General features: G+C 35.7%; 1 protein-coding gene across 14 annotated transcripts in view; it reads right to left on the bottom strand.

Annotated features, from left to right (window-relative positions):
* Nucleotides 1-26,524, bottom strand: part of APBB2 (amyloid beta precursor protein binding family B member 2) — a 419,679-nt gene that overhangs the window by 129,739 nt on the left and 263,416 nt on the right. For 10 of the 14 annotated variants that reach the window (XM_074229546.1, XM_074229547.1, XM_074229545.1 and 7 more), the window contains 4 exons: nt 19,568-19,776; nt 14,664-14,726; nt 14,157-14,242; nt 13,996-14,056 (listed from right to left, as the gene is read on the bottom strand). In XM_074229546.1, coding sequence (XP_074085647.1) covers nt 13,996-14,056; nt 14,157-14,242; nt 14,664-14,726; nt 19,568-19,776 — 419 coding nt within the window. The remainder of the gene's footprint in view (nt 1-13,995; nt 14,057-14,156; nt 14,243-14,663; nt 14,727-19,567; nt 19,777-26,524) is intronic. The other 4 variants (XM_074229552.1, XM_074229555.1, XM_074229556.1 and 1 more) reach the window with 4 other exon arrangements.

Genomic DNA, 26,524 nt, shown 5'->3' with positions numbered 1-26,524 from the left:
CAAGCAAACCACTTCTCTCAACCTCAGCCTCCCTCTCTGCAAAATAAATTATACCTCACACCTCATAGGCTTGTTGTGAGGATCAAATGACTTATGTAAACCCAAGATTCTGGGGAAACTTTAAAGTGCAACATTAATGCTAATTATTGTTCTTTAATTTTTCTGTGGTAACATGGAGATGATTAAGGCTCAAAACATTAAGTGGAGTAAGTCTTGACAACATTTTAAAAGTAGTTGTTAAAGCAAACATTGTTTATTTTTTTGGAACCAGAGAACTCAGATAATATTCTAAAGAATTCTTGATTTTTATTAATTCAGTCTAATAACTTCTCTAAAGCTCTTGTGGTTCCTTCACCCTCTTGGCTCCAAGCCAAGAGTGGTTTCTGTACAAAAGAAGATGGGAAGGACTTTTATAAGGCAAGCTGAACAAAAGAAATAACAAAACCATTTATTAATAAATGGAAGAGGATAAAAACATGGTACCTCTCACCTTTCCCTTGCTAGATAAACTTATGAATCTGGCTACACTATCCAACTTTCATCTTTAGGAAGAGTGAAGGGAAGAGATTATTTAACTTTTCTCCTCTGCTTATAAGCCGGGGTGAGTCCTTGTCTGGAATAGATCTCCATTTAAGGGAGGCAAGGAATACCTATAAAACCCAAGCTCTACAAATCAGTAAATCCAAACTGTCACATGTGCTAAATTATTAAAGGAATTAGGGAATACATTTCTTCTACCAGTGACTGTAGTGTTGAAGAGCTGCTTATTCATTTATGCAAATTTGATTGTGGCACCCATGGAACTACCAGCTGGGCTACCTTACATTACCCAAATGAAAATAATTTAAAATTCCACTCTGGAAAAGGCAGGAGGGCACAGCTGCACCACCTCTCCAAAGAAAAAGCCAACTAAACCATAGGCTGAATCAATTTTTCCATCCATGTTCTCCAAAAACTGAGACAGACCATTTGTGTGGATGAGGAAAAGTTTGGGGGTAAAGGGCACTTCTAACTTTTCTCCAGCTCTTTGACTCTTCCTCTTCTCTACCACAGTCTCTAAAATGGCCAAAAAAAAAAAAAAAAACCTCACCAGGCCAATAATGATGTGATGCTAAAAAACTAGCTAGACTTCACAGTCTAGAGAGTTAGAGGCAGGAAAAGTATAAGCTATCCCCTATCTGGGGGCAAGAGATTCAGAGTTTAAAAGAGTTGGGTTTGATACTAGCTTTCTTATTTCCTACTAATATAATTCAGGGAAAGTTCCTTAAACTTCTTCATTGTAAAATGGGGTGGCTGATTTTCAAGATGTCTAAGAGCTTGTCTACCTCGAAATTCAATGATCAATGATCCCATTCAGAGTCCTGGAGAAGGTCCTTTGAGAGATCCTGGTGCTGACTGCTATCTCATAATACATGCATTCAACATCTTTACACAGTTATTTAAAAGCCAACCAAAATCAATATAATGATTAACTTCTTCAGAAGGAGAAGACAGAGAAAGCATCAACCTCATCAATAAACACTTTTTAAATACTTCATTTCTCAGACTGTACAGAAATTTGTCCAAAACTGGGACTACTCTGCTGAGCATTTATTATTTCAACATTAAAGTGATATTTAGATAATACATATTACCACTAAATTTATGACCAATGAATGAATGGGCAGCAAATTTTTGTGAAATAGTTGATTCAAGGGATATGAGGAGAGGTATAAGGATAGGAGCATAATTGAAATGGAAATTTAGAAAAATACCTAGAACAAGTTTTAGTCTGGGAACATGATGTCATAACTGAAAGAACACAGGAGTGGGAAGGACAGTTAGTCACTGGTATGTGACTATGTGACATTGGGCAAAGTATTTCACTTCCTCTGGGTTCAGTGTTCTTTTACGTCAAATGACACAATTGGAAGAAATGATCTTAAAGTTTCCCTTCAACTCTTAACATTCCATTATTTGAAGTTCATTTATTTTCAAATTGCATGATGATGGGAAGTAACAGAAATAACTGAGTATAAATTAATAGACACAATAATACATTACTCAGAAATAGAATTTGAGAAGTCAGCACTGTATTGATGTAGCTAGCTCAGGAGATGATTCTGATAGTTAATCTTTATAAATGGCAATTCTTCACTGGACAGTGAGTGCCAGGGCCCAAATTCTAACAATTTCTTCCAACTAACTATTAAAATAATAGCACAAAAAATGAAAATCAAGCAGTGTATTATAATAAAATTTATTAATTCTTTTCACCTTCTCCACTACAATAAGAAAAGAATATAAGCCCTATCCAGAAACCAAATGCTAATTAGGGGATGATTTAACTCTTCCTCAATTTCTTTCTTTTTTTCTACCTTCCCCCAAAGTCACTTTATTTAGCATAAACTTCTAAGAGTAAATCATTCCCCACTCAGTTTCTTTTATCAGTTAAAGAGTTAAAGCTCTGATAGCTTTCTCACTGTCTACTAAAAAAAATTCTAAACTCCTTAGTTAGACAAATGAAAAGATCCCTATGAGATGGCTAGGTCTACTTTTCTAGTCTTATTTCATTCTAATACCATTTAAATACACTAGGCTCCTCTGAAGAGGTCCATTTATTGTTCTCTGAACTTGTTCCTCCATTTCCCACTACTGAGTCAGCTATGTCTGAAATGTTCCCCAATTTCTACCAAGACCTGCTATAATCTCACTTCAAGGTCTAGCTTAGGTATGACCTTTTTCAGTGAGATTTTCCCTGAAATCCCTCAAGGAGGGAGTAATCTCTTTCTCCTCTGATCTATTAGTGAGTTTTATCTGAATCTGTCCTATATGATTATTTTTTCCTATTACTGTTTCATATATATATATATAAAATCTCATGAATTAGGTTGCAAGCTTTCCAAGGAGAAGGAATTTTTTTTTATGTCTAATTTATAACAGCTAGCATGAATATGAATACAGTGCTTTAAGATTTACAAACCACATTTCAAATATCCCATTTAATCTTCACAACAATCTTTGGGAGTAGGTAGTATTAATTAGTATTAATACAATTTTACATATGGGGAAAACTGAGGCAAAGAGATTTTTAAGTCACTTGTCCACTGGGCCATCTCACTGCCCCATTCTTTCTCTCATACAACAAACATCACTCAATCTAGGATGGTTGAATGACTAAAAACACAAAGACATGCATCAATACCACTCTCTATCATGGCCATGGGTACCAACATTCTAGTAAAACGCAGACACTTTCATTTTTTGCTTTTGTATTCACAATTATTGGCACATAATAGATAATTTATAAATACCTGTTGAGCTCTGAGGCTGCTCAGAAAATAATAAACCCTAGCTTGCCTAGTTTCTTTGAACTTTTTCCCCTATGCCACTGTGTGTATGCACATATATGTATGTCCACACACACACATAAATTTTTTTTGTCAAGTATTAATGCAACTTTGAGTTTGACCCAATGACAGGTTCCTGGTCCAAGCTGACACCAGATGACCAGGTCAGTGTTAGAGACTCAGTCTATATTGCCTCTCCCATCTGTTCCTGGAGTCTACTCTGCTTTCATCTTATATGGGAAGATGATGTACCCTAGTGATGGTGCTTCTTTTTTACCTATAATCTGAGCTGCTCTTGCTGCCAATATCAAACTGTGTCCTTTTCACGCACCTGCTGCCACAGACTCTCACCACTGCTGTTACCATTGGTTGCCAACTCACTGTCTCTACTATTTCCTGTGGCACATTTCTTTGGAGGAAGAGAGAATTTGGGGATTTCCCTAATTAACCATCTAAGGCATCTGCCTACCACAGGATACGGCTACTAAAGTGACAACCAGTGCATCAGTCAGTCAGTTTTAGAGCATTTATTAGACACCTATTTACTATATGATTGGTACTCTGCTAAGCACATCAGTGTCTTAGAGAGATGCTCTCCAAGAATCACCCACTTTTGTCCTCAGCTCATTGAGATAAATATCTAGGGCAGGAAACAGAAGTTAATAAAGGAGGCAGCTCCGCATCCACAATAGCATAGACTCCACCAGGGTACTGACCACAGGGTGACAACAGCTTTGGAAAGGTCAAAACTATAATCAGCGCTAAATGGCAAAGTTGGCATCTGAAAGCCCGGCCATGTGCTGAGTTTTATATCAACCAGGAAACAGGGTACAGTTTGATACAGTTTGGTATAGTGAAGCAAATTCTAGCCTAGAACCGAAGCATTGAGGTTATAAGTCTCTTTCTGCCAAGGCTTGCAGTGTTAACTTTGGTAAATTAATTGAGCTCTCATAGTCTCACAGTCCCTTAAGGAACTGTTGTTAACAATAATCACTGCCTCCCACTGAGGTCACAGAGCTGAGGGTTTTTTCCCCTCTTCCTTTAACAGAAATGATTAACAAGGGTGCTCTTGATAATTATTTTAAAGTGATGCATTATTATAGCATCCACATTAAGATACTTATGATACTAATGAATGTATATCTTATTTTATATAAGAAATGTCTTCCTGAAAAGTTGTGTAGGAATGACTGAACAAATTGTGGAACATCTATGTGATGGAACACTATTGTTCTATAAGAAATCATGAAGGATGGGATTTCAGAAAAGCCTGGAAAGATTTGCATGGATTGGTGCCGAATGAAATGAGCAGAATCAGAAGAACATTAATACACCTTAACAACAACATGGGATGATGATCAACCATGATGGACTTATTCATTTCTGCTGTAAAATAATCAAAGATATTTTTAAAAGACTTGTGATAGAAAATACCATCCATATCCAGAGAAGGAACTGTGGAATTTAAATGAAGAACAAAGCTAATAATCTTCAATTTTTAAAAGTTGTATTATGTATTGTATCATTTTTTCTCTCTAATATGTTCTTCCATTTGAATTCGATTCTTCTCTTACGATATGATCAATATAAATCTATTGTTTAGCATATTGAATACAGATATCACATTTTATATGGAATAGAGTTGTCTTTTTTAAAAGCTTTTTTAAAGAAAACCTTCCTTTCTCCCTTTCCTTTCCCTTTTCCCTCTCCTTCCTTTCTTCCTCCCTTCTTCCCTTCTTTGCTCTGACATATAGATGCTGACTAGATGTCTATCATAGAATCCACTGTGCTACTTATAGTCTTTCAAAGTTGTCTGGGGCCCAAAGAAATTGTGACAAGACTAGGTCACAAGGGTCTGTGTCAGAAGTGAGAACTGAACTCATGGTTTTCCTGATTTTAAGGCTAGTCAGTGTCTCCTACCTCAACATAAACAAGCAAATACTTATAATACCCAGATCAAAATAAATAGTAACTACAAGAGCATAGATTTACTGCTTGGACCAGGACTCCCTTTCCCTCTTTAACTCCTCCACTTATCTAGAATACTAGTACCCTTTGCTGTTCTGGCTCATTTCACATACACAAACACAACCCTTTGCTAGAAGAAGTTACATTTATTTTGGCAAATAATAACTCAACTGCTTTGGAAAAGACTGGGAAGAGACTGTTCTTCTTCTTCTTTTTCTGTGGGCAAGGCAATGGGGTTAAGTGATTTGCCCTAAGTCATACAGATAAATAAGTATTAAGTGTCAGAGATCAGATTTGAATTCAAGTTCTCCTGACTCCAGAGCTGGTGCTCTATCCACTATGTCACCTAGCTGCACCTTCTTCTTCTTTTTTTTTAATATAAAATTATTCATTTATTTTTTCAACTACATGCAAAGATAGCTTTCAACATTCATTTTTTGAAAGATTTTGAATTTCACATTTTTCTCCCTCTCTCCCCCCTTTCCCTTGATAGTGTATAATCTGATGTAGGCTATACATGTATAACTATGCTGAACATATTTCAATATTAGTCATGTTGTGAAAGAAGAATCAGAACAAAAATTATAAAACAAATTATAAAAAATGGAAAAATAGTAGCTTTCATCTGTATTCATACTCCCTAGTTCTTTCTCTGATTGTGGATGATTATATGCTATCACAAGTCCTTTAGAATTGAGACCCTCTTTCAATGTAGACTGTAGCAGGTTGCCAAGATTCATTTCTCATGAACCTCCATCTTTTTGTTGTTGAATCATTTTTCAGTTGTGTCCGACTCTTTGTGACCTCTTTTGGGGTTTTCTTGGCAAAGATACTCGATTGGTTTGCCATTTCCTTCTCTAGCTCATTTTATAGAATAGAAAACTGAGGTAAACAAGGTGAAGTGACTGACCCAGGGTCATAGAACTACTAAGTAATGAGGTCAGATTTGAACTTAGGAAGATCAGCCCTCCTGACTCCAAGCCTGGACACTAACCACTGTACTCCTTTAAATGTAAACTACATTCATTGACAAAAAAGAGTACTATGCATGCAATGGAACCTTTAGTCCAAGGCCACCTGTGAACAATGGCAGAGTGACAGACTTTGAATTGACGTTATCAGACATCCAGACAACTTTGAGTGTCAGCCTTGGGTTCTGAATGAAGGACTGTCTCAATTTAGACATAGGGCTAGAGGTTCATAGATTTAGAGCTGGAAGGACCTTAAAGACCATGGAGTTTAACCCCTTCATCTTATAGATGAGGAAACTGAGGCCTAGAGAGATTAAGTGACTTTCACAGGGGGTTTGGGTCAATTATTTGGAAGAGACAATGGACTAGATATCCTTTATAGTTAACCTCTGTAGGCATTCTAATGCTGACCCATATCACCTCCCACTAGCCTGTGATTTGAACATTGCTCACCGTGGAGACTTTCAAATACTTAACATACTCTCTGGGACTTCTTCAAAATCTAGTGCTGAAAGTGGACTATTAGATGTTATTGTTCACTCTTAAAGATTCACCAAGAAATGTTTTCATGAATAGCTTTAGGTTGATGTACCTAGTATAAGGGATCAGGTTACTACTAATAAGAATAAAGATTCCTGATATTTCTATGGGATTTTAAAGTTTATAAAACATTTTTAGTCATTATCTCATCTCACACTAAGAATCCTTTGAAGATGGTTGGGCAGATTTTATTGTCCCCATTTTACAGATGAGGAAATTGAGACTCAAACAACTTTACATAAGTCACATAGCTTGCAACTGTCAAGAGCCAGAATCTCAAACCTAGATCTTTTAACTCAAATTTTAGTATTCTTGTTCCCAACATCATAATGCTGCAATTTCTCAACCTCTCAGCAAAAGAGAGACTTTAGATTTCCTATCTATCTAGTATATTTCTTTTTGTTTACTTGTTTTTAATAGTATTTTTTTGCAATTACATGTATAGATAATTTTCAACATTATTTTAAAAAATTTTTCTTCCTCCTTTCCTCTCCTCCCCAAGATAGCAAGGAATCTAAGACAGGTCATGCCTGATTTATTTCTTATAACATTCCTTCTTTATTTTCCCCAATTGATATTTTATTTTTCCAACTACATGATATGAAAGTTTTTCAACATTCATCCATATGCATATGCATATGCATATTTTAAGTGACATAATTTCCTTCCACTCTCCCTTCCCACCCACCCCCTTCCCTCAGCAGCAGTTTGGTGAATATTGTACATACATTTTTTGTGTTTAACAAGTTTACAGATTAGTTATTTCCTGTATGAGGAATTAGGATTAAGAGAAAAGAAAGAAGACCACAAAACAGGAAAGAAAAAGATAAGAGAAAGTTTTAAAAAATAAATGTAGGGGGCAGCTAGGTGGTGTACTAGATAGAGCACTAGTCTGGAGTCAGGAGGACCTGAATTCAAATCCAACCTCAGACACTTAATACTTGCCTAGCTATATGACTCTGGGCAAGTCACTTGACCCCATTGCCTTAAAATAAAAATTAAAGCAAAAGTAAAAGTCCATTCAGTTTCTGTATGGTTTTTTAATTTGGTTTTGTTTTGTTACATCCTTCCAGCTTCTCTTCAAAATTTTCAAATAAAATTTATTACAACATTAAGGAGAGAGAGAGAGGGAGAGAGAGAGAGAGAGAGAGAGAGAGAGAGAGAGAGAGACAGATATAAAAGGATGTAGTAGGAGAGAAGGTAAACCTTGGAGTCAGAAAGACCTGAGTCCAAGTTCTGATTCTGAAAAATACAAGCTAAAAACCTATGAAAAAGTCTCTTAATCTCTTATGCAATTCTCCCAAACTATAAGCTACACATGAGTGACATACAAATCAGCATAGGTGAAAGGAATTCCCAGTCAATTGAATCACAAGTGTGGTCTCTCCTATTCCTCTAGATAAAATAAAAATAACACACCTCTAATACATTTCTTTTTGAATATAATTTTCAAAATTGTCCACAAGGTGGCAGGCTATTTCCTTGACAGAAAATGTGAAATTTCAACTGTATCAATCAATTTCTGAATAAAATCTATTCAATTCAACAAACATTTATTAGGAGCCTACTACAGGCAGAGTTCTGCCAAGCTGTTGGTTGACACAACAAAATTAAGAGGAAAATCCTTGGGGTTACATATCTAATATTTTTAAGCATATAGGTTTTCACAGGTTTAACGTAGCTATTTTCCTAACAGTGACTGTTATTTTTAACAATACTCACACTCATCAGACACCAACCCAGGCTGTGCTAGGTGTAGCAAAAGATTAATCCTTGTTCAAAATGTATACCATACAGGACTAAATTAGGAAATGACACAGTCCCTGCCCACACAGATTTATTTGGGTCATTCAAATGAAATTTTAAAAATGGTTTTCTTTTGGAAGGCAAAAGACAAGTTGTTTTACATTTTGGGTTGGGCACATTTAGAAAGCATAGGAAAAAAAGGTCAACAGACACACAAAAAAAATCAGATTCAAGTGAGGAGCTGAGAGGGCAAGGCAGTGGGGGGGGTGTAAGACTGACCTGTTTTTGTGTAAAAGGGGAAGCATGATCCATTTGGATTCAGAAGACATGGATTTAAATCCTAAACATATAACTTTTGTAACCTCTGAGAAATCACTTAATCTCTTTAGGCCTCAGTTTCCTCCACTGTAAAATTAGGAAGAGGGACTAGACCAGATATCCTGTGTATGGTTCATGGTCCACAAATGTGGTCCGAACCAGATGTGGTTCTGATCTGAACTGAATGTAGAAATGCACTAATTTTATTTTATTAATTAATTAAGTTAGTTTTTGCAAGGCAATGGGGTTAAGTGGCTTGCCCAAGGCCACACAGCTAGGTAATTATTAAGTGTCTGAGGCTGTATTTGAACTCAGGTCCTCCTGACTCCAAGGCCAGTGTTCGATCCACTGAGCCACCTAGCCGCCCCCTGCACTAATTTTAAAAAGAAACATAAACATGTGTTTTTTTCTAAATCCATATATAGTCTCTTGAGGATGCTTAGCTATAGTATAGTGGTCTCCACTTCTATATGAGTTTGATATCTTTGGATTAAATGACCCTGAAGCTTCCTTAACTCTGAATCCATAATCAAACATCTACAAGGCAAGCTGAAGAGGACATTCCAGCAAGAGAAAGTGCATAAACAAAGGAAGTGAGGAGGGAATGTCCAAGAGTTATTTATGGGATGGTGGCTTAGAGCTGAGGTTTCCTTTCAGATCCTCCTGGAATGGATCTTCAGTATCCTCTATGAACTGTCAGTTTTCCCTTTCTTTGTATATCCTATATTCAACACCTAGTCAATATTTAAGAAATGTTGGATGATTTGACTAATTGGGTATAGAGAGTGGGGTTGAAGCCAATTTAAGGAGAAAGAAGGGCGAATAATGAGACCAGGTGGGACCTGCTATCAGAATCAGGCAGGTAAAGGCAACAAGGACTTGGGTGTAGGGCACTGCCAATAGGAAAGGTATAGTGAAGAAATATCTAATCTTCAGTCTTTAGGCCTTGCTCATAGTGATCAGATTCCCAGAAATTTCATGGGATTGACTTGGTGATATTTGTTCTTTGTTCTGGAAGAGGACCATATCCTCAGGGAGGTGATGCCATGACAAGCAAGTTTATTGGATTTGAGTGAGGGGACAGCTGTGCTAAGTCACCAGCCTCACTTTCTCCTCCAGAGCCATCAACACTGGAGATCACCCTGGATGCGGGGAATCAGGATTATGTGACTTGCCCAGGATCACAAAGCAAGAAAGTATCTGAGTCTAGATTCGAACTCTTCTTGATCCCAAGCAGAAATTGGTTTAGGGCAGAGGTATCAAACAAGCTTCTCAAAACACTCCTTCCAAGGGCTAATAAGGCAGATGAAAATGTAATTGGAAAGTATTTAACAAAATAAATAAAAATCTAATAGAACATGTTAACGTATAGTTTTCTGAGTATGTCTCCTGGAAGCAGGTACTATTTTTCAAAGGTTTAAGGGACTTGTCTAGTCATATGGCTATTAAGTGTCTAAGGATAAATTTGAATTCAGATCTTTCTAGCTTTAGGCCCATCACTCTCTATACTACCAACTGGTGAATGAAGAGGAGCCTCCTTGACTGTCGAGTTTGTTCCTTCAGGATCCAGAGCAGGTTCCCACCTGCCCCAGGAAGCCATTCCCTGATTTCTTGAACTAGAAATGATTTTCCTATTCCTCAGTCAACTCTGTCACTACTATTTTCTAGTTAATCTCCACTTCGTTTTTGTCCTTCATTCTTGAAGAGGACCATGACAACAGGGGATCTGATGCCATGACATGTTAGTGAATTAGATTTAAGGGAGGAAGAGCTGCTTAACCTCACCAGCTTCCCTTTCTGCTCTGGAGCCAGCTGGGTCCAATGGCCAGATATGGATCAGGATGACTGGAGATAGCTCTGTATACACCTTGGCCTTTTTTAGCTAGGGTCTTTAACAAGTCTGCTTGACTGGGGCAATACACATTCAGTGATTAAGGTGGGTAAGAAAGAAATGAGGCAAAGAAAGGTTAAAAAAAAATCAACCTCAGTAGGGAAGATCCTCAGAATTTCTAGTCCAAATATAAACAATTGCTAATTATATTCACTTAGAGCTAATCAGGACCCAAACAATAACCAACTGGGAAGTGGTCTGGGACCTAGTGCTGGCCAATCAATGAGAGCCAAAGTGATTTGTGGCCATAAAGTTAATCTCATTAGAGTAATTTCAGTCTACTTTATCAGCTTTAGAGTAAGGAAAAGTCCTTCAGGGCAGGGATACACAATTGTTCATCTTTTTCTCTCCAGTTGTGTGGCCTTAGGTAAGTCACTTCACCCTGATTGCCTTGCATCCATCCAGGGGCATCTGCAAGGTCATCTAATTCATATCTGGTCACTGGACCCAGATGGCTCTAGAGGAGAAAGTGAAACTGGTGACTAGGCAGAGCATCCCCTCACTCAAATCCAATTCATGTGCTTGTCATGGCATCACCTCCCTGATATCATGGTCTTCTTCAAGAATGAAGAACAAACATTATCACCTCTCCAGCTCCTGGCACTGTACTTAGCCTACAGAAAGGCACTCAGTAAAATCATTATTGATGCCTGTGTTCCATGGCAGGAGAATGACTGTATAAAGAATAGCATATTAATAAGGAAAAATATTATGGTGCTTTGGGGGAAAATCATAAACATAAAGAACTGTTAAAAATCATGTGAATTGATGTTAATCAAGAACATCAGAACCATAAATATATTTGATGACAACAGCAACACAAAAGAAAACAAAGTAAAAAAAAGGAACAAAGCAATCACATTTCACAAACACATCTTTGCTACTAATTTGTTTGGTTCTAATCTGTTAAACGCAAATGATTTTATGTAAGATTCTATTCCTCATTTCATTAGTTTGCTAAAACTAAGTTAGTTCTCAAATGGCTAAGGATAGCAAGATGGTACATCCCAACTGCACAGAGCTTAGATGATATTTCCATTGCTCCTCCTGGTCCTGTTACCCCTCTAACTCCTAGAATCCCTCATGCTTGCCCATTGTTATTTTTGCATTTTTTTTAAACTGATTTCTCTGGCACAGATAGATTCTGCTGCAAGTCCTTCCTCTTGCAGCTTTAGCTGATGGTCCTTGTAAAACACCTGGTAGCAAAACAAATGATTCACCCAGACCCTTTATGGATTATGCATAGCTTCCTTGCCATCAGTTTTCTCTTTTAAAGTCTAGCATGTTTGTAGAAGTGCAAGGACTTATTCTGAGTACCACCAGTCTTAGAGGAGTAGCTCCCTTAGCTCTGCTAGAAATTTCATTGTGGTCAACAGGAGAGATTGTGCTCATATTTTTCTTACCAGAATCCCAGGAAGAACAATAAATTCTGATTTAAATCAGTAATCTAAAGGGGATAAGAAAGGGTAATACACATCCCAGTGTTCTCCACTCAATCTATTGCTTTCAGCTTCTTTGTACATGAAGATGCTATTGATGCAGGAATTGAGGTGTGTGTGTGTGTGTGTGTGTGTGTGTAAGATAATCTATATATTGGCAGCATTCTCATCTGAAATCTAGGCCAGTTGTCTTTAACTTAAGAGGCAACCACATGGCAGCCCAGTGGCATGGAGTCACATTTAACCTCAAATCCTTCCTCAGACACTTATTAGCTGTAAGTAAGCCTCCATGTCCTCAACTATAAAATGAAGATAATAATAATAGTAAATAAAAAGATAATAATAGCAACTGTCATCCAAGTTGTGAGGATCATATGAAATAATATTTGCAAAGCAGCCTGTAGGCATTTAATCCATTTGTCCTTCCTTATGGAAAGGAAGAAAGAAGATATAATAGGAGGGATGGGAAAAGAAAAGATGATAGCTATTTTAAAATCTCATGAGTATAATCAACTCCAATCCCCTCAAAAAGATCCCATTCTCTGACTCAAAGAGTACTCATCTACATTTGTCAGAAGGCCCTTCTTGCCTTCTTCATTAAGAAAGTAAGATAATTAGTCAAGCTAAAAAAAGTTTTTAAAAGGTTATTAGGACAATCATTTTTTAATTCTTCTATTATGGAAATCCCACTAAAGCAGCGGGATGAATACTTGTAAGCATTGGTGGTGGAGCGGGAGTGGTTAAAGGACTGCTCTTCTGAATAAAATTTATTTTAGTGAACATTCTAACTCATCAGGAGTTAATAGCATGATAAGACAGCCTAAAAAAATAAATGTAATCAAAAGGAACATTAAGAAGCATTATGATAACACAGGCAGTAATAGCCAAGATACTCTGCTACAATCAGACTCCAATCTGGAATATTGTTCTCCAGTCTAAGCACCTGTTCTCGTAAGGATAGTGATAAGCCATATAACCAAATTGGGTTTCAATCGTGAGGAGCAGTTGAAGAAACTAAGGAAGGTTAGTCTGCAGAACTTAGAGAAGACATGATGGATGTTTAAGGGTTTTAGGAAGATGGACTAGTTTTGCTGGCTCCATTGAGTAAGACTAGTAATGCTCAACAGGCAGCAGGATGGTGTAGTGGGGGAGAGGACTGGCCCTGTCGTCAGGGAAGACTCATCTTCATGAGCTCAAACCCAGCCTTAGACACTTCCCAACTCTAGGACCCTGGGCAAGTTACATGAACCTGTTTGCCTCAGTTTCCTCATCTATAAAATGATTTGGAGAAAGAAATGACAAACTACTCCAGTATCTTTACCAAGAAAACCCCAAATGGGGTCACAAAGAGAGGGACATGACTGAACAACCCCAGACAACTTTGGTGCTCAAAAGGCACTTTTCAGAGGCAGACAAGACCATTCCTTAAAGCTTCCTTCTCACAAGCTTAGGACCCCATCAAGGAAAACATGAATGACTCCTGGGACTGCAAGCTGGAGAGGTACTGACCTAGTTGGCCTTTGAAAGTTCTATGAATCCGCACTGCCTAGTGAGATGCTGCCATTCCCAATGTGGTCATGCAAGAAGAACATAGACATGAAAGGTATATTGAAAAGAAACAGTCACATTTTAGGAAGGAACTTTGGAATATAAAGAATCTACAGTTACTACATTGCAACTGTGTGTACTTCATACAGCTGATAGGAAACCATCACCACTATAAAATATAGTTGAAAGAGGAATCTACAATTCAGAATACAGAAATTCTGATGCAAGTAGGTTTTTCTACTCACCTTGGCTTCTGGGTCACTGTTGATACTACATGAATCATCATCATCAGCTTGAGGGGCATGTCTATAAAGGGGTGGGAAAAAGCACATTGGGTTTACCACTATAAGTTCTAGCTACAGTCACAGTTAAAACTTGGTTCAAGTAGAACCATCTGCTACCCTACCTGAGTTTCAAAGATGCATAGCGTAAGGTTGCTCCTTCAAACTCTTTTAAACTGGGATCTGGATTAACTGTGGCTGCATGCAAATCCTAGGAGAAAAAGCTGGAATTTATTATTATAGAATTACTTGCTCTTTCCATTATAAATACCTCTAATGTCAGATGGAACAACCATCATCCCTGCATAGAAGCATATAGTATATGCTGAGCTAAGGTAGGCAAAGGCATGCAGAGGCTAGTCAGACTATTAGATGGTCATTCAGTGCAAGCACTTCGTTCTTATAACACATTTACCCTGTGGAATTCCAACTGACTTCATTCAAAGAGGAAAAAAATCAGACAAAGGCAATATGTTTGTGAGCTGAAAATCCCTAGTAAGAACCCCAATCATTCTATCCCTGTGATATGAATGGTATTCATGAAGAAGAAAAATATACAGCCACAGCCATGCAAAAAAAAAAAGGAAAAAATATACAGTAGTAAATGTTCTAAAATCTGACAATATACTTGCCTTCCAAATGTCACTATTAATCTTTCCCCCATTCAGAACAGCAAAATCACTCCATGGCTGTTTCTAGACATGTAATTATTCACATAGGAAGAAGCACATTGATAAAATAAAATTAAAAAAAGAACAAAAAAACACAAGACACTGTTGTTAGCATTGATATTCACGGGATGAGTTAGGGAACAGATCAACTATAACTTTAACTAGTTAGTCAATTCTAGAATGGCAGCTGGAGAGGAATTCAACTAGAATGGTAGAGGAGGGGCAGGAGGGAAAATGATTCTACAACTACTTACCAAAACAAATGATTGGAACAAGGAAGAAGTTCACATGTATTAGAAACAGACAATGAAGATATTTTCTAAATGTGATTTCAAAATCAAACACAATCAATGTTTCCAAGTATAAATGCTATACCATCTAAGCCTCCATCAACCTTATTCTTTATAAAACAGAATTTTAATTGGGGAATAGGGTAGGCATTAATGATGAGCCTTTTAAAAGATGCTGTAAGGAAATATGGTAACATTCAAGAAAAAAACAGAATATTGAAGTCAACTTATTTTCACATTAACAGAAGAAAAAAGACAATGAAGGGGAAAAGGTGATTAGTAAGGAGCACAAACAAGACTTCTTACTGCAACTCAGTACAACAAAAATAGCTGTAAATAATGTCACACAGCTTCCTTCAGCTGATAAAAAGCACTATCCTCATGCAATACAACAGGCTCTTATGATTTAAAACATTTTTTGGCTATGAAATTATTTCCTTAGAGCACAGTACAAAGCAAGAAGCAATGGTTTGTCAGGAGAACTGTTGCAACAGCTGCTTCAATCCAAACAACTCCTTCCTTCCCAAATCTCAGAACTACCCAATGTTTTTGCCTTTCACTAAACTGAACAAATACTCAAGAAGTTTTCCTCAAGACTTAACAAAAAATAGAAAATAATAAGACTTTTCTGGATATTTTGATTAAATTTTTACACTTTTAAAATACATAGAACTAAATTTGTCAAAAATAAAATCTACCCTACTGGGTGCTCAATAATCAATTGAGTCTTTCAGATAAAGTTTTATTAAAATGAAAAGGGAATTTTTTTCTTTGACATGTTAAAAATAAATATGATAATAAATTTTCAAGGCTATAACAAGTTATGTAAGTATTTAAAAAGGTGTTAAAAGTTAAACCATTAAAAGCAATGTTCCTTAATCTGAAGCAAACATAAATTCAGGATTATATGGGACATAAATCTTAAATTATCAAATTTGTGCTATTCAATTCAACAAACATTTTTTAAATAAAATAATTTTAATTGTTGCTTATGTACCCATTTTAAAGCATGGAAAAATTAATATTACTATATTTATTTGCTATAATTGATCTTTCTAAAAAAGAAGGGAGATAAAGGAAGAAGCAATTCAAAAAAAGAGAAAATATCTAAAATGTTATAACCTAATTAAGAAATATTTACTGATATACAGACATTCAAATGTTTGCTAATTATTACCTGAACATTTTCAAAATTAATACTCTTTATGAAAATATTAAAAATATTATCCACTTTTTAAATATGAAAAATATGTCAGTGACTTAAGCTAATTGATGAAAGAAGATGCCAAATGATTAACTGTACCTAAAAATGAATCTACTAATAATCATTTCAAAGACTAGTATAAAAATCAAGAGGGAAAAAGATAGAATGGAGAAAGGAAAGTTTAGAAACAAAAAAAAATTTTAGGGAGGTTAAGGGACTTGTCCAAGGACATACAGACAATGTCAGAGGCAGAATTTGAAGAGCAACTGCTCTTAGTTCTAAGAGTGGTTGAGAGTGGAAAACATGTGAAACATTAGAAATGATTTCAAAGTGTCTCGCCTAAAAGGTGGAGGGGAAAGGAAAAAACCATTTATTAAGCACTGTGCTAAATATTACAAATATTACTTTATTTGATTCCCAGAACAGGAATAGATATTATGATCACCTAGCTAGGTAGTATATGAGGCTGAATTTGAATCCAGGTTTTCTTGACTCCCAATCCAGTTCTCTATCTACTGTACCATCTAACTACCTAGTAATATAATTTATGACTTTTAGAATAGTACTTTGCATATAAGGGCCTCCTCCATATTTATATATACATACATACGCATATATTTACACATGTGTACACATAGAGACATTTACCAGAATCTTTCTATAATATTAATCACTAAAGAATCAGTCCTATAGTAAAGTATGTCCACATACTGGATTCCTATCTACTGGCACAGATAATGCTATAAGGAACCCTAGGTTAATATTTTTTTTCTTTTGGAGTCTAAGAAGAGATTTCCATGAACCAAATATAGTCTCTACTAGCACAATTCAGGAATGTGAATTAAAAAAAAAGAAAAAGGTTGTTGCACTAACCTGGTAAATAGATTTGATAAATGTTTATGACTCAAAAGTCTCTCTCTTTCCTCTTACTACTAGGGCTCAAGACTCTGCTAAGACTTGAAAGTACCCTGCTCACAGTCTCCATGGCATAAAGCTCAGCCGTTATAAATATCCACACTAGAGAAAGAATTCAATGGGACATTTCACTCATGCTGATCTACTTCCTCTCTGATAACTTTTGAGATTGCTTACTGGGTAAACATGGAACAGGGTAGTAGATCATACAAATATAATTCAGAGAAACAGTAATAAGCTGACCAATGAACAGAATAACAATTCCTTTAATTTAATTTTTTTTAGGTTTTTGTAAGGCAAATGGGGTTAAGTGGCTTGCCCAAGGCCACACACTAGGTAATTATTAAGTATCTGAGACTGGATTTGAACCCAGGTACTCCTGACTCCAGGGGCGGTGCTCCATCCACTATGCCACCTAGCCACCCCTTTTAATTTACTCTCAATAGGAGAGGTAGCCATTAGCATTAATTGAGTAGTAGAATGAACTTTGAATTAGAAGGCAGGAGTCCTGCATTCTAGGCTTATCTCTCCTTTTTACTAACTATATAAGTGATATATACAACTAAGTAAGCTGCTAGAATTTTCCAAAGCTTAGTATCCTCATCTGAAATGTGAGGAAGCTAGATTAGTTGTTTTCTAAGATCATTCCAGCTCTAAGATTCTAAAAATTCTAAGTAAATTGTCACTCCCATCTGGGCCACTTGCATCTGGGCCATGCATCTTCTAAAAATGATGACACAATAGTCCTTAGGAAGTCACAGCGATATTGAGATTTCATATGCTAAATCAGAAGGTATCACCCATCTCTAAGGTAGAAAATCAATAGCTTTTATATTTCCTAATGCCTAGATAAGAAATACTTTGGAAACTCACTGAGGTACAATTTCAGGCTGCTGGAATATCATTATAATTACTATAATAATAATAATAATAATACAGTAAACTAATACCAAGCAATGGTTAAGATGTAGAGGACAATGGAGACAATTGATCCCTAAATAACATAAAGCTGATCATCCCTCTCTTCAAAATATTCTACTTCATAAATTAAAAAAAACATTTTTAAGTTTAAAAAAAATCAACAATTGAGTAAATGGCAAGGGTTAAAAAAAAGCAAGGATAAAGACATTTTAAGTGGTTTGCTTTCTTCTCTGCTTCCAAAACTCAAGATCCAAGTATAGGGAATCATTTTATACAAATGGCTTATGGAAGAAATTGTATGTCAGATTTCAGCAACAAACATTTCATGTCCAGTTTATAAACTTCCAAAAATGCTTTTTGAATTTTCAGTAGAAAAATCATCATCAACATTTTCAAAATAACCATCTTATTGTGAAATGTAGAGCTAACATAGTATAAGAAATCCTTCTACCTTGTATTTCACTAAGTTTAAAAAACAAATAGAAATTTTGAGTGGAGTGTTTTTACCAATGTGTCTTGTTTTAAAATTAAATTTCCCTCCACTTTCCCTTTGCAGCTAGAGACTGGACCTGGAGTCAGGAATACCTGAGTTCAAATCAGGTCTTATCAGCTGTGTGACCCTGGGTAAGTCACTTGACTTGAAATAGCATGAGTTTCCTCTTCTATAAAATGAGGATAACAGCACCTAGGGTACAACTGAGAGATTATACACTTTGTACTAAGAAAAGAATGTCTAATATACAAATGTCATTCCCTTGTTGCCAAGGGAAACTAACAGATACCCTTTTTTTTTGGAGACCTTCAGAAGGATGACAGTCTTATACACTAGTAAAAAGACTGGGTGATTGCAAGCACTGACTTAACACCTACTCTGTGTTGGATGCTGTCCAGGGTGCTTGAAATAATTAATTGAAATTTGTCCTCAAGGTCTTTTTTGATTCTAAAACCATTTCTTTATTGATTCTACTGCATGGCCTCTCTTAGTAATATCTTAGTAATTTTTAATGTATGTATCATTTATAGATTTTTAAAAAATCTTTCTATCTTTTTTCTTAAAGATCAAACTGAAGTTGAACACAAAATGGTTATGATACTAAACATTGTTGACAAAATATTTTCTGTTCTACCATTTTGAAATTAGGCTTCTGAAGAACTTTAAGTGTTATTGCATTGACTGGTTCCAACCATTATCCGTATCAACCAAAGGTTGATAAGAGTCATAATAATTATAAAATATCTAGCTAAAAAACTTTATTTGGCATATATAATATTTAATGTAGTTTGTATCAAGAGAGTTGAATAATACTCTAGGAAAATAATTACTGTACTCATTGTATTTATTAGGTTGTTTCATATGATTACAAATTATTAAGAACAAAAACTAGGGAAAATGGACATTAATTTCATTCCCCCCCAAAAGGATCACTATCTTTACTTTAAAGCTTACCTCAATGACCTGTTTATTAATAGGAGCAACTGATTAAAAGAGATGTAATGTATTATTGCCAATAGGATAAATTATTAAAAAGATTTACCTCATTCTCTGGAGTTGGAGATGGAGTTACAGAACTAAGGGACCCTTTTCTAGAACCCTGAAGATCTGCTGGGACAGACACAGGGCGTTCCCACTGAGTTGTTCCCGTTGGTATGTGCCAGTAATAGATCCCAGCAATATCACAGATTTTTTTCCATCCAGGTGGCAAATCTGGATCTGTTTGAAATGAATGATCACTCCATATGTCTGCTGGGAAAGAAGAAAAAAATAAAATAAAAGTTTTATTAAAAGGCAAAAACACACATCATCTGTTTTAGGAACAGTAGAAGTAATTCTATATACCAACTTTACATCTGGTAAACTTATAGACTGGGTATCCTACACAGAAAGAACCCTGGGAACACAAGTCAGGTTAGAGAAAATGATGGTATTTAAGATCTGGAAACATTTGTCTTATGCTCTAATCACTTTGTATATAATTGGAACCATCAAAAGCTTATGGTGTTCCAAATACAGGTAACATGTCAATCAAAATGAATCTGATTAGCTAGAATTTTAACTAAATAAATCTGAAAAGCATAAGTCACATAGACACACACATACTCACTTCAACATGGCACTGAATAGCAAGACATAAAGCCAAAAGGGAGGTTTGCATAATTTACTGAGTTTAAGATCAGGCTCTTGTTGGATTTGATAAAGCAAAACTGCAACTATGTCAATACAGTAGGAAGCAGTTGAAATGTAAATAATTTATGTCTTTACTTATTTTTTCAATGTAAATGACACAATGAAGACATTAAATCTTGAGGATAATTAGATCTTTTGACTGTTGACAATCATGCTACAATATTCAGTACATACTTCTGCATATTAATTTTCAAGTGTTCAAGTGGAGAACCAGGTCTATTGTTAGCAAAAGCCTAGGGAGAAATATCCACAATGAGGGACATGATCATATTTTTGGAAAGAATGTTGAAGTTGGAATCAGAGAACCAGGGTTTGAGTTCCAACATTGCAATTCATGACCTGGAAGACCTTAGGCAGATCATTTCACTTTTGTTGTTTCCTCATCAGAAAAAAAACCCAACCCAACAATTAAGGGGGTAAGTTAGTCAACTAATATTTATCAAGTGCCATCAGATATTCTGCTAATGCTGGGAATACAAGCTTTGACAAAAAAAACAGTTCCTGATCTTTAAGGCTGAGCTAGATGACTTCAAGACCATTCCAGCTCTAAATCTATAATCTTACAATCCTAAAAACACTATTTTTTTCAGGTCATAAAACTACTCTTTTCATGTGATATATATAGTTGCATGTGTTTAAAAAATTTCAAAGTGCAGAGTCAAGAGTTTTTAACTTGGGGCCCAAGAATTTTCTTTTCCAAGAACTTTCAAAAAATTACATTTTTCAATATAATTGGTTTACTTTGTAATCTCATGTATTTATTTTGTGTATTTAAAAAGATTCTGAGAAGAGGTCTGCCAAAGTGTTATTTGATTAAATAAAGATTAAAAAGCCCTGCTCTAGAGGGCAGTAACACATATAGGGCAGGCATGCTATTCAATTGCAAGAGGTGATATGTTAAACCTTGTTACCTAAAGCATACAAATGAATTATCCTGATTCTGTTTCCATCTATTTGATTTTTCAAAATGTCTTTTATTTGTATTCATCTTATCTTTCACATTAATCTTTAAGATCCTATAGGGAAAGAATTTTTTTTTTCTCTTTCTTCTGTCCTGAAACCTGACCCTACACCCAGAAGCCCTCAATAAAGCCTGGCAAACTGGTCTGAGGCCATTGTAGGCCCTGACTACATCTGAAAGTTATATTTTCTATTACTTTAAAATAGTTCCACCTGTACAATACTATCCAGTAGAAACTTTGAGCCTTTGTTTTAACATATGTGAATTGAACATAAAAAGACAAAAATTCATATTTGGATTAATTTTATATAATAGATGTCATACTCAATGCTGATGAGGAATATTCTTGGTCTTTTGAAGGCACTGTAAGTTAAATGCCTAACAATACAGAAGGAAATATAATCCTTCCAGACAAGTATATTCCTAATCATGGATCCATTTTTGATTCTTCACTCATCCTCACTCCCTAAATGCAATGTTACCCAGTCTAGTTGATTCTACTTCACAAACATCTCTCATGTTTGTCACCTTCTCTTTACTCAGCTAAGTTGTACAGTGGATAAAGTGCTGGGTCTGGGGTTAAGAACACCAGACTTCAAATCTGGTCTCAGACAGTTTGAACTGGGTGACTTTTGGGCAAGTTATTTAGCCTTTATCTTCCTCAGTTTCCTGGTCTATAAAAACTGAAATAATAAGAGCCCCTGTCTCCTAAGGTTGTTGTGAGAAAAAAAATGTGTTAATATTTGTGAAGAGGTTAGTACAGTGACTGGGTTAAGCAGTTCTTGTGCCCAACCCCTTCCCCTCTAAGCTAGAACAAGCTCGCATCACCTCTCATCAGGTCTTCTGCAGTGGTTTCTGAATAAGTCTCCCTTCTTTCAGACCAATTTCCATTCCACTGAGTCTACAAATAAATATTCTCCCCCACCCATGGACATTCTTAAAGCATAGCTCTGAACCTATCATAACTTTAGCATTTAAGGTCTTCTATAATATGGCTTTCACCTACCTTTCATACCATCCATTCTGACCTTCTTTTTTTTCCCATTATATTATAATTTATCTCCCACCTTGGTGCTTCTGCATGAAAAGTTCCCCTATCTTTGATATAGCCCTCTTTCTTTCCATCCTTCACTTATCATCCCTTCAGGATATCCCAAGGAAAAGGACTTTATGGATTCCCTGAAGTAACAATTTCCCCTCTCTTGAAATTACACTGTATTATTTTAAATATACTTTTTTGTTTATGTATTCATATATGAGAGTAAATGAGTCAGTCAGTACATATTTAGTAGTAAGTATTGGGTACAGAAAGAAAGGCAATAGACAATTCCATGCCCTTGAGGAGCTCAAATCCAATAGAGAAGGCAACACACAAGCAACTTTGAACAAACAAGCTATACTCAGGATTAATAAGAAATAATCATCGGAGGGAAGACACTAGAATTAAGTTAATAGAGATTGACTGGCAAAAGCTTCTTGTAGAAGGTGATGCCATCTTGTATCTTCCCAATAGAATGCATGCTCCATGAAGACAGGAGCTATTGATATTTTTGCTTTGCACCTCAGCCCCTAGTATTGCATCTTGAAATATTAGGCACCTCATAAACATTAGGCGAACCAAACAGTGAAGAGAAAAGGAAAAGTAGAATTGGGGAAAGGAGAAGTGGAACTGGGGGACTCTAAAAAAACAGGTGGAAGAATGTCAACAGCTAATGGGACTAACCAAGGGAATCACTTTCCTCCAAGCACAAGGTGCAGGCTGCGCTGCAAAAGCCTGCAGCCAATTTGAAAATGCGATTGAAATTAAAATGTGTTTATGTTCCTTTATCTTCATGTGCAAATGTCATCACATTATGTGGGCAGGCAACACTGGAGCTATTACCGCGGCACAACAAGAAAAAAAAGGAACCAAACAAAGCTGTTGATTAAACTTCACCAAGACTATGGGCACAGATGTGTATTCATGCAATCACTTGACATCAGCATTCAGTTTTCTAGTTTAAACTTGGCAACAGCAGAACTGCCATGTGTCTCAAATTATCATGGAAATTTTTTCCTCAGGAAATTAAGTAAGATTAAATAATTTTAAGTCACCCAAAATTTGCAGAAACAACTTGAAACAAACATGTGGTTATGTTCATTAGGTTTTTTTGTTTATTAGATCAGTTGGGGGTTTTCTTGGTGTTCCAAATGGGGGAAGGAAGGAAAAATGGAGACCTTCCAGAAAAAAATTTCAGAAAATCTTATCACCCTAGGGTTTGGCCTCTCTCCTCCTTTAGGTGTAACACCGCTACCCAACCTGGACACACAACAGAATGCAGTCATCTGCAAGAACCTCTGAAGCTTCTCAAGTCTCCAAAATCATTCATTTATCCCAGTTGTAAAAAACAGCTGGAGAATTAGCATGTATGCATTACAGCTGGATATTCCTTCCCAGAGTGACAAATCATTAGGAACTTGGGGAACAGGTCAGTGTGGTTTCCTTAACTTGGACTCAAGTTTGAAGAGTATTAGTTTAAGACCAGATCCACACTAAAATAGTTAATTCATTCATCAATTTAAAAAAAATGAAGACAACAGTGATTTTGTAGTCCCCAAATCTGAAGATGTATGTAACAATGATTCAAGACAATTCCAAAGGACTCATGATGAATAACACTATTCACCTTTAGAGAACAGATGAACTGAATGCAAATAGAAGCATAGTTTTTTAAAAACTTTTTTTCTTGGATTTTCTTTTGCAGCACAGTTAATATGGAAATGTTTTGCATGACTTCATATATATAATCAATATCATACTGACTGCCTTCTCAATGGATAGGTAAAGGAAGGGAAGGAAAAAGAGAATTTGAAACTCAACATTTTTAAACGTTATTTAATTTTATTTTTACTAATTACATGCAAAGATAGTTTTCAATATTCATCTTTTTTATAAGTTCTTGAGTTCCACATTTATCTATCTTCCTTCCTTCTCTCCCCATTCCCCATGGCAAAGAATAATCTGGTATATGTTATACATGCACAACTATATTTGACATATTTTTAAATAGTAATATCATGAAAGAAGATTAGAACTAAGGGAAAATCATAAGAAAAAAAGATAAAACATAAAAGAAGTTTTAAAAGTCAATAGAGAATGCTTTGCTCTGCATTCAGACTTCATAATTTTTTTCTCTGGATATGGATGGCCTTTTCCATCATAAATCTTTTGGGATTATCTTTGATCACTGACCTATTGAGAGAACCTGGGAACTCAAATTTTTTTTTAAAGAATGCTAGAAAATTTCATAATGTAACAGAAATATTTAATTAAAAATATATTATATATATATTAGGTTTTTTCAAGGCAAACAGGGTTAAGTGGCTTGCCCAAGGCCACACAGCTAGGTAATTATTAAGTGTCTGAGACCGGATTTGAACCCAGGTACTCCTGACTCCAGGGCCAGTGCTTTATCCACTACACCACCTAGCCACCCCCAAATATATATTTTTTCAAAAGCTCTACATAAACAAGATATTTGTAAAATATTTAGCACAGTGTCACACAGCAGATACTACAATATACTTATTCCTCCACTGCAAATATCAATTATTACTCATAGATCTCTCTGATACTCACTTTCCAATCCTATTATCTACAAAACCAAAGGATTTTAAAAAATATATATTCAATCAAATTAGTTCAGCAATTATTCATTAAGCACTGGTTATAAACCAGATACTATACTAAATGCTGGAGAATCAAAGAGGAAGGGAAAATAATCTTCCCCCCACCCCACCCTCAATCCTTCCTACCAAGGGATTCACATTCTAAGGGCAACAAGAAACAAACAAACACAACAGCCAAAGAAATTTATACAGTGAAAAATATCAGAAATAAGTTCCTAGCATTAACAAGAGTTGGAAAAGGTTTTTCCTTACTTAGGAGAGTCTAAAGCTAAATAGTTTACTAATGAGTTTTTAGAGAGCAGGGACTTTTAAAATGAGAAAAAAAATCAGCACATAGAAATTGAAATAATCTTTAGTCACATATCAAAGTCAAATTTTCCTGTCCTGCCTCTGATAGAAGCATTTTTATGGACCTCTACTCTTCTCAGTCTAATTTCTTATTCTTTTTCTTCCCTTCAGGTTCTAGGGATGGAACAGTTGCTACTTCCTGTATACTAGTGGGCAGTAAAGAGACAAGTTGAACTACAAAATAAAGATGGCAACATCACCTCAGAATCCTAGAAAAGGTGGAGGGGATGGGATTAAGAATACAAATCAATTGCATATGTTGACAGCTTTTTAAGATTGGTTTTCTGATTTTCTCCCTCATTTTCCTTTTCCTCTTTAAAAAATACACCAACCAATTTTGATAAAAAGAATGGTTCTCTGAGACTGAAGATAAAGATAAAGAGAAAAATTTAGGCTATCTAAAAATAGAGACTATCAATAAAATTTTTGTTTTAAAAAAAATTAGAGCAGTTCAGACCCTAAAAAAGAGGAAAGTCACCTTTTCCTTTATTAAAGGGAAAAGAAAAGAAGGATAAAGAGAAAGAGAAACTTTGAAGAGGTGGGGAGGATTGGATTTATTTTCCTTCTTTTATAAAAAATATGATATATATATTTTTTAACTGGATCTGTTATTTTTTTGCTATAGGATATTCATTGATACAGGATTGACACAGGATACAGGATAACTCCCTCTACCATTACTGCCTGCTCTTCAATACCAAGTCTGAGAGACTTCACAGGAGCACAGAAAGGTTGGGTGATCTGCCCAAGGTTTAAAAACCAGTACATAACAGAAGTGGGATTTTAACCCAGGTTCTTCCAGACTTTTTCCTACAATATGACGCCTCTTGATAACTTTCCTCATATTATTGGAGTAGTTAAATTATAGAAGGAGAGAATATTCCAATGAGTTCAAAATAATGAGTTTTCTTACTAAAAAGATCAAAAATTTGAGAGGAAGGCATAGAAAGGAAGAGAAATGGAGGGGTATGAATGAAAGGAAATAAGCAATCTTTATTTGAACCATCTCCTTTCTGGACAAAGAGAAGAGGAAGTGTATTTCCCAGCTGTTCTTTTACTCTATTGGTATATTATTCAGAAAGAATTTCCCTCACAGGCTTCAAGGTTAAGTCTCCAAGGACTTCACTTTAATATTCCCAGGTGTTAAGAGAAAAGTGTAATGTATATGCTAGGGCTTCGGCTCCTTGCCTCAAAAGGAAAAGCTTTCTGGTCATGTCCCACATCAAGTTGAATGTTTTACTCACTAAATCCCTAATTTGCTTCAATTTGTCCATTGGGTCTCCAGGTATAAGCATTGATAATTCATAAGCTTCTTGGTCAAGTTAAAAG

The sequence above is a fragment of the Macrotis lagotis genome, chromosome 3 (genome assembly GCF_037893015.1).
Source record: "Macrotis lagotis isolate mMagLag1 chromosome 3, bilby.v1.9.chrom.fasta, whole genome shotgun sequence".
Lineage (NCBI taxonomy): Eukaryota > Metazoa > Chordata > Mammalia > Peramelemorphia > Peramelidae > Macrotis > Macrotis lagotis.
This window is presented reverse-complemented; position numbering and strand designations above follow the sequence as displayed.